Below are 13,739 nucleotides of genomic sequence, written 5' to 3' on the forward strand. Positions count from 1 at the left end.
GACAGCAGCCTAATTTAGTTGCTATTATCCAAATCATTGATGTTAATCAAGCAACAACAGAAAGACAGAAAATCATGCACTGCTCTTGACTGAAAAACTTTAGTAGCCCTAAAGATTAATCTAAATGTATTTATAGAAATAAATGTCTGCTTGAAATAATTAAGAATATGGTAAACAAGTTGCTATAAAGAATGCATAATTAGCCTATTTAACCATTGGTATTTCATTAAAAACAAGACCATGTTCTTGTTCTTTATGAGAAGTGGTTTTATTTCATTTTAACATAAAGGCATGTTGTGTGTCACCACAGTTAAATCGGTGTCTATCATGATAAAACCTTAAAATCAAACCTATATAATGAGTTTGGAAATTTTAGAGAAATGCTTAATAAATGCACTGTAACTAAACCCATTAGATTTTAGCCGACTATATTTACTGTAGATTTAGTCGACTAAAATATTTTGATATTTAGTCGACTAAAACTAAAAACAATTCAGATGACTAAAATATGACTGAAACTAAATGGCATTTTAGTCAAAAGACTATGACTAAAACTAAATCAAAATTTGCTGACAAAATTAATGCTAGTTGACCATATTATTACCATCTGATACCATGAGACGACACCATGAAGCTGGTTATTGGATGTGGTGATCTGTGATGCTGAACCTCCTGCAGGTACCTGTATGGCTTTGAGGACTACTGCGCCTCCACGAGAGTCACGTTCCGCATGGATCTGCCATATAAGACGGGCGAGAAGACGAGCTCAAAGAGCGAGGTGAGCGCGGAGGAAGCGGTCAGCGGCGGAAACGCTGTCTCTTTAAGCACATCCAGCGCAGGAGAAGAACAGAAAGCCCTCAAAGAACCAGAGACCTCCAGCAGCCCACATGTGGTCGAGGTACTGGAGCATCATCATCTCAGGGTGTGTCTGAAATATGGCAGACTACTCATATTACCCATACTGCATCTGTGCTGCATGCATCCAATACACTCATTATCTACTACATTTGGCAAAATATGCAGTATATTGTCAATGATACTTCACATCTTTTTTAATCAATTTCAAATATTGCATATGTATGTGTATGTGTGTGTGTGTATATATATATATATATATATATATATATATATATATATATATACACAATATATTCACATAGAAAGCAGTTATTTTAAATAGTAAAAATATCAATCAATCAATCATTGATTAAAAATGTGAATTTTTATTTATATATATATATATATATATATACATTTTATACATGTTATATTTTATAAATATATACATATTCCATTTATATTTATATTTCATTTACACTTGTTTTAGCTATTTATACTTTTAATTAATTAACTAAAAATAGTGACACTACTAACTTTACTGTTTTTTTTATTTACTTTTTGTATTATATATATGTGTGTGTGTTTCATGTGTAATGACTGCATAGATGGACAAAATGTATTTAGTTAGTGTTCATGTCGTGATCACTAGCTGTTTTTTATTAATGTAATCAGTAACAGTATTTTTATTTTATTTTTTATTATATATGTTCAATTGATAATTATCTAAAACATATTGTCACCATATTGTTAGCTACTTTTTGCTAGCAACTTTATAGTGTAACTAAGTACTTTCTCACAGTTCCAAAGCTGCTGTAAGCAGTATACACTACATACAGTGCAGGAAGCAGTACACTACTATTGCATTTGAAGCACAGCCGCTATCTTCCCCTGTTAATTAGTCTCTCAGCAGGGTTCTCTGACCTCATGTATATTCATAAGGCATTATGAATAAGGCTATAAGGCTTTTTTCCCAAAACAAGCTGCTGAAACAAAAACCATGATGCATTTACAAATGTAGCTAAATCAGAGTTTAATTAGGGTCAAATAATATTAATCGCAAAAGCATATTATTGAAGATGACGTGTTATTTGATCTCAGGAGGAGAACGCAGAATCCACGGCACCTTGTGAAGATAAAGTGGACATCAGCAGTGTAAATGAGGAGGAGGAGGAGGATAACCACGCTGATGAAGAGGAGAGCGATACGAAAGAGGAGGCCAGAGAATGCGTCCCGACAGCGCTGAGTCCCGTCACTGAGAGCGTGGAGGAGGAACCATGCGAGGAACCCGACGACAAAGATCTGTCAGGGTAGGTGCAACCTGAATCCGCCTCACTTCCTGTCTGAGCATCAGTGCTTCCTGTCTGAGCTTCAGGGCATGGCTCTGTGGATCTCTGAAGGAGATTATCATGGGAGAGAGAGAGAAACGGAGACAAAAATGAGATCAGTGCATGAGAGGTGAAGATGGAGAGATTCTGAAAGTGCAGAAATAATTGATGAGGGAAAAAAGAGGGATGAAGAGTCAAGTCACCTTTATTTATATATATATATATATATATATATATATATATATATGGGTCAAAGACGTTAAGTACATATTAAAATATATAAAAGAATAAGGGAGCATATAAAATTTTATTACGTTTTAAATGAGTAAAAATTCTTACTGGCAAATGGGCAAAACCTAAGGATAGTGGCAAATTTAAAAAATGTAAAACTACAACTAATTAGTATTTGGGGTCAAAGTAATTAGTCTTTTAAAATGTCATAAATTGACTTTCGTTGTAAATATGCCTGACAAGATTGTTACACTGAATGGATTTTACTGGGTCTCTTCTGTAAATCAGGGAAAAATGTATGATATTTATTTTTTGCTCTGAAAAACAAAAACAAAATTGCAATTAAATTAAACCGAAAACTTAAAAAAATAATTGGGAAAAACAACAATAATTTAAAGCAGTATTACACTTATTGTTTTTATGTTTAAGCCCTTTTTCGTCTTTGACCCATACACAAATACTATACTATAACTGAAATTTAAAAAATGGAGTATAAGAAAAACATTAATAATAAAATAATTAGAGATGTCGTCCTTGACCCATATATATATATATATATATATATATTAGGGGTGCAACGGTTCTCGGTAAAAAATCGAACCGTACAGTTTTCCACACACGGTTCGGCATACACTAGGACCCGCGGTTCAACTTAAATCTGACAATGCATCTGTAATATGGTTTGTTAGAGTTCGGCTAATGCATGTTTCTGTTGATGAATACAAATTCTGGCTCCCCAATACATTACAACAAGAGCGATGAGAGAAAAAAAAAACAATACTTGGATAAACTCACTCTTTGTTCAATGCGAGTGCTGTATTCTGGAATAACTGTCATTTATGCCGTCATCACGTGTTGATAACGTAGGTGAGACCTGAACAGCACACGTTGGTATCTGTGTTTATCACTCTTTAATCAATGCGAGTGCTTTATGCTGGAATAACTGTCATTTGTGCCGTCATCACGTGTTGATAGCGCAGGTGAGACCTGAACAGCATACGTTGCTATCTGTGTTTAAACTCATTTAAGCCTTGCCAGTTTAAATATTAAAGAGCCGGAAGACGTGACCTCGCGCGCGCAGTGAGAAGATCTGTGTGTGCGCTCATCTGAAGCGCGTGAACCCGCACAAAACGCGCACAAATATTAAGCTCTCTGTGAACTATTGTGTTTGAATGGACAAATTCACACAAAAATTGTCAAAATGCCCGTCTTGGTGAGTATCTTAGCAGACATAGCCGGCTGAACGTACAGTATCAGTGCACTGGATCAGTGCGTTCTCTTAAAGTGACAGCACTTTCTTAATGTTAAACTTAAATGATTTTAGCAAATGGCTGCAATATAACAAAGAGTGAAAAATTGAAGGGGGTCTGAATACTTTCCGTACCCACTGTATATATATATATATATACACAATACCAGTCAAAAGTTTTTGAACAGTATGATTTTTAATGTTTTTTTTAAGAATTATCTTCTGCTTCCAAAGCCTGCATTTATTTGATCCAAAATACAGAAAAAAGCAGTAATACTGTGAAATATTTTTACTATTTAAAATAAGTGTTTTCTATGTGAATATATATTCAAATGTAATTTATTGTTGTGATTAAAGCTGAATTTTCAGCATCATTACTCCAGTCTTCAGTGTCACATGATCCTTCAGAAATCATTCTAATATACTGAATTGCTGCTCATAAAACATTTGTTATTATCATTAATATTTAAAACAGTTGAGTACATTTTTTCAGGATTCTTTTGATGAATAGAAAGATCCAAAGATCAGAATTTATCTGAAATAAAAAGCTTTTGTAAAATTATACACTACCATTCAAAAGCTTGGAGTCAGTATAATTAAAAAATTATTATTTTTTTTGTGGGGGTGGGGTGTTATAGATATTAATACTTTCATTTAGCAAGGATGCTTTAAATTGATCAAAAGTGATGATAAAGACATTTGTAATGTTACAAAAGATTTCTATTCCAGCTAAATGCTGTTCTTCTGAACTTTCTATTCATCAAAGAAACCTGAAAAAATTCTACTCAGCTGTTTCTCAAATAGTTCCAGCAATCAACTATCGGTGCCGATTAATCGGCAAAACAGATACATCGGTCGACCTCTATTGATAATAATCAGAAATGTTTCTCGAGCAGTAAATCAGCATATTAGAATGATTTCTGAAGATCATGTGACACTGAAGACTGGAGTAATGATGCTGAAAATTCAGCTTTGATCACAGGAATCAATTACATTTTAACAGATATTACAATAGAAAGCAGTTATTTTAAATAGTAAAAATATTTCACAATATAATTGCTTTTTCGGTATTTCTGATCAAATAAATGCAGGCTAGGTGAGCAAAAGAGACTCCTTTAAAAAACATTAAAAATCTTAATGCTCAAACATTTGACTGGTAGTGTATATCGCTTTAAACAATACAGAGTGTTTGGAAGCAGCTTCACAGAAATAAATGATGCAAACTTATTCAAATATGAGACAAACTCTGCTGTGAAGCAGCTCTAAAAACTTTATTCAGCTCCGTTCAGTAACTGAAGTTCATCAATCACGAAACGAGTTCAATTCAGCTATAAGCAGCTCTACAGAAGACAAAACTGAGGAAGACTGAGTGAGAAACATGCAGAAAATGAGAGTTGTTGTTAGGGATGGCTCGATTACGATCATGAAAGCACTTCATAATTGTATGACCTTAGTTCTTGTGAAAATATCTCACTGATTTTATTTGTGGATGTTGTCTGGATGAGACGCTAAAGCCAAGCATGACGGTCTTTAGGAAACTGCACGTTGGCCGAAGCTTTCGCTCTTTTTAGCTTGCTTTCTCTCTCTCTTCCCCTTTTTTCAACAGCAGGTTGTTACACCTTGAAAATGCATGAGCCGAAAAAACCTCAGTTCTTATTTTCCGTTGCGCTGGACAATTTATTTGTCCGTTTGAAATCGTTTTATTTAAATGGTCAGTATCGTGTGAATCAATTCCTGTGAATTTTCTATAATATAACACATCACAGCTGTTATTTCACAGTGACGGAAAAAGACCGTAGTTAAATTTCATCAGATTGAATTTCTTTACGATAAGATTCAAAACCTGGTACACAACGTTTTTTTAAAGATGTCTCTTCTGCTCACCAAGGCTGCATTTATGTGATCAAAAATACAGTAAAAATTTTAAAATATTATTTCAATTTAAAAGAACGGTTTTGTGATTTAATATATTTTTTAAATGTAATTTATTCCTGTGATGTAAAGCTGAATTTTCAGCATCATTACTCCAGTCTTCAGTGTCACATGAGCCTTCAGAAATCATTCTAATATGCTGATTTACTGCTCGAGAAACATTTCTGATTATTATCAATAGAGGTCGACCGATGTATCTGTTTTGCCGATTAATCGGCACCGATAGTTGATTGCTGGAACTATCGGTTATCAGCAAAAATCCATGCCGATAGTTTTCCGGGTTGCGTCCATTGCTGGAGCGGCTGAGAAGGGTCTGCTGTCATTATACAGTGCGAGAGCGGCCTCTAGTGGTTGAAATCACTGACAGCACGTGCTATTTGTTTAGACACGTGATACTGCACGCTGAACAGAGCGGGAAACTTTAGACGCAGATTTAAATGCAGCCGACAGAAAATCCTGCCGCACCACAGAGCGCCATTCACATAGTTTTCCATTAAATTACATTATATTAGTCCCGAATCGTTGTTAATGTACATAATGAATTGTGTATTGTGCATTTTCAGCAAAACGTTTGTCTTTCTGTGGCTCTAATAAAGTCTGTGTGCTTCATTTATAGAGATATAATATAGGTTGCGCTTCCTCTTTCTGTTTGCTCCATTTTTTAAACACCGAACTTCAAACTCATCCATGCCAAATTGTTCATTCTTGAAGTAAACTTGTGTCTGTTTGGTGATTAAATAACTGTTTTAGACCGCTGCTCGTGTTGAAGGCGACGCGTCCGGAGTGTGTGTGATACCATTGAGTTCTCCTAGACTCAGCGCTGCGCTTTTATTTTGATTAGATAATCATCAAGTACTATTCTAATAACATTTACTATTACTATTATTATTATTTTTACTACTAGTATGGTTCAGTACTGTTTTTGTTAATAAAGCACTATTTTAGTTTTTGTTCAGTATGTTCAGTATTACTATTATTATTATTTTTACTACTAGTATGGTTCAGTACTGTTTTTGTTAATAAAGCACTATTTTAGTTTTTGTTCAGTATCAATTTTAAAACAATCGGTTAATTAATCGGTATCGGCCAGTGTGGTCCAACCTAGCTATCGGTATCGGCAAAATCCACTATCGGTCGACCTCTAATTATCAATGTTGAAAACACTTGTGCTGCACAATATTTTTGTGGAAACTGTGATACATTTTATCTTTTAGGATTCTTTGATGAATAGAAAGTTCAAAAGAACAGCATTTATTTGAAATATAATTTTTTGTAACATAAATAAATGTCTTTACTGACACTTTTGATCAATTGAATGCATCCTTGATGAATAAAATAATTAATTTCTTTAAAAAAAAAATAAAACAATTTGTTTGAAAAACAAAAAATCTGTTTGGTTCTGAGTTATTCCCGCCTTGTTTTTGTGTTCACTGTTTTCTAGTCAAATCTGTGATTTGGGGGTTTTAGGTTTTGTTTTTTACTCTTCAGGTGTGACTTTGAAGCGATGGACTGACTAGTTGAGCTCTACCACTGCTGCCCTTCACTGTTTAAAGTGTTTCCTGACACTTTCTGCTCTCTCATATCATGCCTTTAGTGTTCTGCTGTGTTGTTGTGAGATGTTCTGTGGATGTAAACAGACCCTGATGCTGAGATCATGTGGAGATTTGTGCCTGGTTAGGGTTGGGAATCAAGAAGCCTTTCTGTTTTCCAAAAAAATAAAAAAAACACTCTTAAAAGTAAAGGTTCCAATAACCTAAATAAAAGGTTCCATTTCTGGTTCCCCAAAGAACCTTCCAGTGAACATAATAATTTTAATAATCTAAAGAACACTTTTACACTATAAAGAACCTTTTGTGGAATGGAAAGGTTCAATGGATGTTAAAGGTTCTTCACAGAACCATCGATGTCAATGAAGAACCTTTTATTTTTAAGAGTGTAATGGAATTATATAAGACTTACAGTTCCATTATTGTTTCATAAATGGATCTCATAAGCTATAGAATTGATTTTGTTTAATGGCTTGCAGGTGTTTAGTCATGTTGAACTCTGAACTAACTCAACAGTACTAACAGAATTGTGAAATCATTAAAGGAACAGTTCACCCAAAAATTAAAATGAGCTGATAATTTACTCACCCTCAGGCCATCCAAGATTAGGATGAGTTTGTTTCTTCATCAGATTTGGAGAAATGTAGCATTGCATGAGTGTCTCAGAAATGGATGATCTGCAGTGAATGGGTGCCGTCAGAATGAGAGTCCAAACAGCTGATAAAAACATCACAATAATCCACAAGTAATCCACAGCACTCCAGTCCATCAGTTAATGTCTGGAGAAGACAAAAGCTGAAACAAATCCATCAAGTAAAACTGTTGCTTCCGGCTAAAATACAAGTCCATGATTCATAATAACCAGTGAAAAAAGTGCATCTCCTGTTGTCTCTCACATCAAAATCCAGCCACATATTTGTTTAGAGCTGTTTAAACGCTGCTTGATCTGTGCAGATTTCTCTCCTGATTCAGACCAGAACACTTTTTCTCTGGAGGAAGCGTTATTATGGATTATGGGCTCGTATTTTATCTGGAAGCAACAGTTTAAAGTTAAAACGTCTTGATGGATTTGTTTCTTACAAATATGCATCTTTTCTCTTCACTAGATGTTAACTGATGGACTGGAGTGGTGTGGATTATTGTGATGTTTTTATCAGCTGTTTGGACTCTCATTCTGACGGCACCCATTCACTGCTGAGCAAGTGATGCAATGCTACATTTTTCCAGATGTGATGAAGAAACAAACTCATCCTAATCTTGGATGATTTGAGGGGGAGGACATTTTCAGTACATTTTCATTTTTGGGTGAACTACTCCTTTAAGGAACCAGAACTAAAAATGGAATCGCAGTCATTGAATTTCTAACGATTCCCTCCTCTACTGCTGGTCTGTAGTCCATAAATTAAATCTGGTTGCATTGACTCTGATTCGAATGTCTTTTGAGATTAAACTTGCCTAACTAATCCAATCTTCTTGAGTTAGCTGGTCTTCATAGATGCTTTTCTCCTCCATCTCCAGTGGTGCTTTTCCCCTCCATTTTCTGTATTGTTTTGCTCCGAGTGAATCAAATAACTATGTGGAACCAGGGTCCTGCCTAGTCGTTGCATCACTAGTTGAGTTGTCTGCTGCTAATTAACCAGGGTTGTGTCTTGGTAGAACTGTCCACACTGTAGTCATTACCCTCGGCGGAGCGGTAGGGTTCGGTGTGCTAACTCTCTAATGTGGCTTCCTCTCTGCTCTCTAACGTGATTGTGATTTGCCCCCTTGCTGAGCTTCGCTGTGCCTCTCGCTGCACTCTGACCCTTTCCCTTTCACACGCACACATCCTGAACTCAAGTTCAAAGTCACATTTGAAATATCTTTAAGGTTAGAAAACTAATTTACTCGCCGTCATGTTGGTCCAAAGCCGTATGACTGACTGACTTCTGTGGCACGCTAAAGGAGACGTTTAGCAGAATGTTCATGCTGCATGTTCATATAATGACCGCAGGCCGTCAAGCTCCAAAAAGACCAAGAAAAACACCATAAATGTGATTTTAAGGGCTTTATTACTATTGAGGAATTTTGTACATGGTTTGGCTGGTTAGTATGAATAGTTAGTCCCTACTAGTAGATGCCGTAACTACACCATAATGGTACAAAATCATTTAAAAGTGGCTGTGCACATTTTGCAGTTGTATTATTGTAGATGTTTCACCAGTGTCCAGTTATTTATTAATTTATTTTATAATATAATTATAAATAATATATATCTGTAAAAATAAATAATACATAATTAGATATTAGTGAAACATCTACATATTTTGTATACATATTTTATATATTTTGTATACTAGTGTACAATTATTTATTAATTGTAATTTTTTTATTTAATATATTAAAAAAAATGATGTATAATAAATGGAATAACTGGATGATATATATATATAGTAGATGTTTAACTAGTATACAATCATTTACTTATATAAATTATTTAATATTAATAGTAGTAATTTTAATTTTTTTAGAATTTTTTATTTTTATAAATAATAATAATAATTTATATTAATTTTAATATTTCATAATATATCCTTTATAATGTTTTTATATATAATAAAGTTATATAAATAGGTTTCAGTAGTATCCAAGTATTTATTTTTTTATTCAGATTTTTTTCTGTATAAAGTCGACTACCAATGAGCAAAGGTGGTGATTGCTTATTTCCAACAGCCCTTATTCCAACTTCAAAATGCATGGATGCACAGCTTGTATGGAGCACTTTTATTTATTTCAGTACTTTTTGGAGCTTGACAGCCACTGGTCACCATATGCTTTTATTATGTGGAAAAGAACAGCTTGGAAAACTTCTGACATGTTCCACATAAGAAATACAGCATGAGGGTGAGTAAGTGATGACAGGAGATTCATTTTTGGGTGAAACATTCCTTTTAAACAGGCAGTAGTTCTCAGTATATTCCAGGTTGAGGTTCAGACAGCTGGCTGATGACCCCATAATGTCTTCTTCCGATAATCTCATCCTATCAGGTGGATTGCTAGACTTATCCGACAGGGAAAGATGAGGATAATTAGATTCCAGAAGCACTAGGCTGAGACAGTGAGCTCACTTTGGGGAGGGTTTTTTGGGGAGGGCAGTCGGGAGGGAAGTCTAGTGCCAGGAAACAGGAAGTACTGAATTGTCTTTCTTGCAGGGATGTCAGCAGTCAGGAGTGGGAGGAAGGGGAGGAGTTTGAGTGTTACCGTCCTGGGATGAAGGTGCAGGTGAGGTATGGGCGAGGCCACAATCAGAAGACGTACGAAGCCACTGTGAAAGAGTCAGACCTGGAGGGGGGAGAGGTGCTCTACCTGGTGCACTACTGTGGCTGGAACGTCAGGTAAGGCAGGACCCTGGGAGCTCACGCCTAATCTGTTTGCATTTACAAAGAAGCTGGTAGCCCCAATCAGATTATGGCACTGGAGTCAGAAAGTCTGCAGGGATGACGTGTTTGTGTGGGGCGAAGTCCAGAACCAAGCTTTCTAGCACTTCCATTTCCATCGTCCTGAAGTCAGATGGTTTTTTGAAAAGGGTTTTTGGTTAAATGTCTGAAATCAGGTCTGTCGTGAACATAAGATATTTTCACATAGGAAAAAACCAGCATATGCTGGTTAGGTATGTTTTGAAGCATGACTGCTGGTTTAAGATGGTCATGTGCTAGTCCTAAGCTGGTCTTGAGCTGGTTTAAGATGGTCATATGCTGGTCCTAAGCAACTAGCTCCTGCTCAGGACCAGTTTAGGACCAGCATATGACCAGCTTAAACCAGCTCATGACCAGCTAAGGACCAGCTTAAACCAGCTCAAACCAGCAGTCATGCTTCAAAACATACCTAACCAGCATATGCTGTTTTTTTCAACAGGAACTCATCTACACATGTTTATAATTGTGCATACTGTTCTAACTCAGACTTCCGGGTGAACATGTTTTTAAATAAAGACTGAAGGAGTTATTGAAGCTTAATGGAGGGGATGTTGATGCGACCATGGTGTAGTTCGTTTATAGCCTACGTTTAGCTTTTTACTCCCGCCGAGGCTTCAAAATGTGTCCATTTGTGAAGATTAGCATGAGCAAAATGTGTAATCATTCAAGAGCCAATGGAAAAGTCCTATTGGGTTTTTGTGGAGGGAACCAGGTTGGCGCTAACTTACGTGTCGGCCTACAAAAATACGTCGCTGCTGCTGCGCTGTATTGCTGCTTGACGAACACATCAAGTGACCAACCACAGCTTTCTTGGTTTTAACATGTGGAAATGTGTTTAAATAATAATTTGCCTGATTGAGGAAGTGCTTTCTAGGTTCATGTGTCGTCCTGTGGAAACTGCTCAGCTTAGTGATAGACGGATACAGCCTCTGATCATCATCTTTTAAGCATGTGAAGAGCGTTTCTGGGTGGTTTATAGAAAAAAGTCAGGTGTGCATTTGGTATTTGACACATTGCAGACTTTTTGAAAATGAATGATTTCGGTTGCTTTGCCATTGCAAATCGCTGTCAGTATGAACAGCCCTTAAAACTAGGCTTGGATTTGAGTGTGTGTCGTGTGGACATTTCTGATCCTGAAGCTCATTTCTGTGTTGCTGACAAAAATAGCAAAGCAGGACCTTCTGAAAACCTTGTTGCTGCTTTGATGTTTTATACTAGTCATGTTGTCTCTTTTGCAGTGTTTTATATCTTGCAGTTGTGACTCGTGTAATGTAATATCTCGTTATTTTTACAATATCTTGCAATTGCAACAAAACAGTGTTTCATGAGTTTTGGAGCCGTATATTTAGTAAATGTTGACCGATCTGTCTCTCTTAACAGGTATGACGAGTGGATCAAAGCCGATAAGATTGTCAGACCAGCCAATAAGAACGTCTCTAAAATAAAGCACCGCAAAAAAATAAAGGTACAGTCTGATTTCCTTAAGGAGGTTTTCTTTTTTACTTGTTTTTCAAAAGTTTGGGGTCTGTAAGACTTTTTAAACGTTTTTGAAAGTCTCTTCTGCTCACCAAGGCTGCATTTATTTAATTAATAATACAGTAAAAATTCTGAAATATTTTTACAATTTCAAATAACTGTTTTCTGTTGTAATATATTGTAAAATGTAATTTATTTCTGTGATCAAAGCTGAATTTTCAGCATCGTTACTCCAGTCTTCAGTGCCACATGATCTTCAGAAATCATTCTAATATGCTGATTTGCTGCTCAAGAAACATTTCTCATTATTATCAATGTTGAAAATGGTGACATGCCCAATATTTTTGTGGAAACCGTGATACATGTTTGTTTTTACTGTGAATAGAAAGTTCAAAGAAGAGCATTTATTTATATTTTGATAAGTTTAATATATCCTTGCTGAATAAAAGTGATTTCTGATTTTTTTTTTTTTTTTTAAATCTTACTGACTCCAAACTTTTAAACAGTAGTGTATTCTTCATGCATATTCATGTTTAGAGGGGCTGCACCATTAATTTGAAGTTTTTGTTTAATAGCAGAATAAAGCAGAACGAGAAAGAGACCGAATAGAGCGACTGACAGACAGAGAGGATCTTCCTTCGTCCAAAAATCGCATCAATCGATTGACCAAACCGAACTCTGGCAGTGATGTTTTCTCCAAGATGGAGGAGTGTGGTGATAAAGGAAGCCAGCAGATGCCCGTCAAGCCCATAGAGATCACATCCATTCTCAATGGCCTCCCAGGTAGTGGTCGACCGATATATCGCCATGGCCGATATATCGGCCGATATTTGGCATTTTTCAAATATCGGCATCGGCCAATAAGTTTTCCTGTTTGGCCGATGCGTTCAAGGCGGGACTTTTCATTTGACGGCGCTCCGGACTTTTATTTTGATGGCGCTGAGAGCGGCAGCGCCTAAGCACATAGTGCTCAGATTCTCCCTCTTGTTCGCCGTCGTCGTTAATAGTTCTGTTTAATACGGATATAAGTCTGTCTAATAGTCCGATAGAACTGTTAAACAAAGGAATTAAAATGTTTCCAAAAAGTATTATAACGATTGCTTTTATATTATTAGTAATAGAAAGGCAAACATTAATACTTTCTCGTTTGCTGTCAGCATTCAGCAAATACGCATTTACATCATTTAAACAAATCTTTGAATGACTAATGAACATTTAATCTCACAAACCTTGCAAACTTAGTCGAATCCAGTTGTGAGATCTTGTGAAGTGTGTATGTGACCTGCATGATCGCGTGTTCTCTGCGTGACTTTCGGTCCGTGCAAATTGAATGCTTTAAACATTAAATTCGTGATTTCAAATTATGCTGCGCTTTATGCTTTTGCCCACTGTCATATTCATGTCATTTTCACGGTGTACTGTATGTAAAATCAGTGTTACCTTGGTTTTATTTGAAATAATATGATTCCCAATGCACACAAACTTCCCAGAATAATGAGTGCTCTGTTGGTTACAGTTTACTTCCTTTTTAATTCTATTTTTATTAAATATTTATTTATTTGTGGAAAATACTTTGTCATGTAAAGTATAAGTATGTTTATTTTACAAAATAATTTTTAAATCCATTTTCAAATGATTTCAAATTTCTTAAATATTAATGAAAATAAATTCAATTATATCGGCCACC

General features: G+C 35.7%; 1 protein-coding gene across 1 annotated transcript in view; it reads left to right on the forward strand.

The window, feature by feature from the left end:
- Nucleotides 1-13,739, forward strand: part of LOC107667027 (AT-rich interactive domain-containing protein 4B-like) — a 97,706-nt gene that overhangs the window by 69,716 nt on the left and 14,251 nt on the right. Inside the window, exons 14-18 of the mRNA XM_016458609.1 lie at nucleotides 679-898; nucleotides 1,939-2,147; nucleotides 10,313-10,495; nucleotides 11,957-12,041; nucleotides 12,631-12,835. Of these exons, the coding sequence (XP_016314095.1) occupies nucleotides 679-898; nucleotides 1,939-2,147; nucleotides 10,313-10,495; nucleotides 11,957-12,041; nucleotides 12,631-12,835 (902 nt within the window). The remainder of the gene's footprint in view (nucleotides 1-678; nucleotides 899-1,938; nucleotides 2,148-10,312; nucleotides 10,496-11,956; nucleotides 12,042-12,630; nucleotides 12,836-13,739) is intronic.

Source organism: Sinocyclocheilus anshuiensis, unplaced genomic scaffold, assembly GCF_001515605.1.
Source record: "Sinocyclocheilus anshuiensis isolate Anshui unplaced genomic scaffold, SAMN03320099.WGS_v1.1 scaffold665, whole genome shotgun sequence".
Taxonomy (NCBI): domain Eukaryota; kingdom Metazoa; phylum Chordata; class Actinopteri; order Cypriniformes; family Cyprinidae; genus Sinocyclocheilus; species Sinocyclocheilus anshuiensis.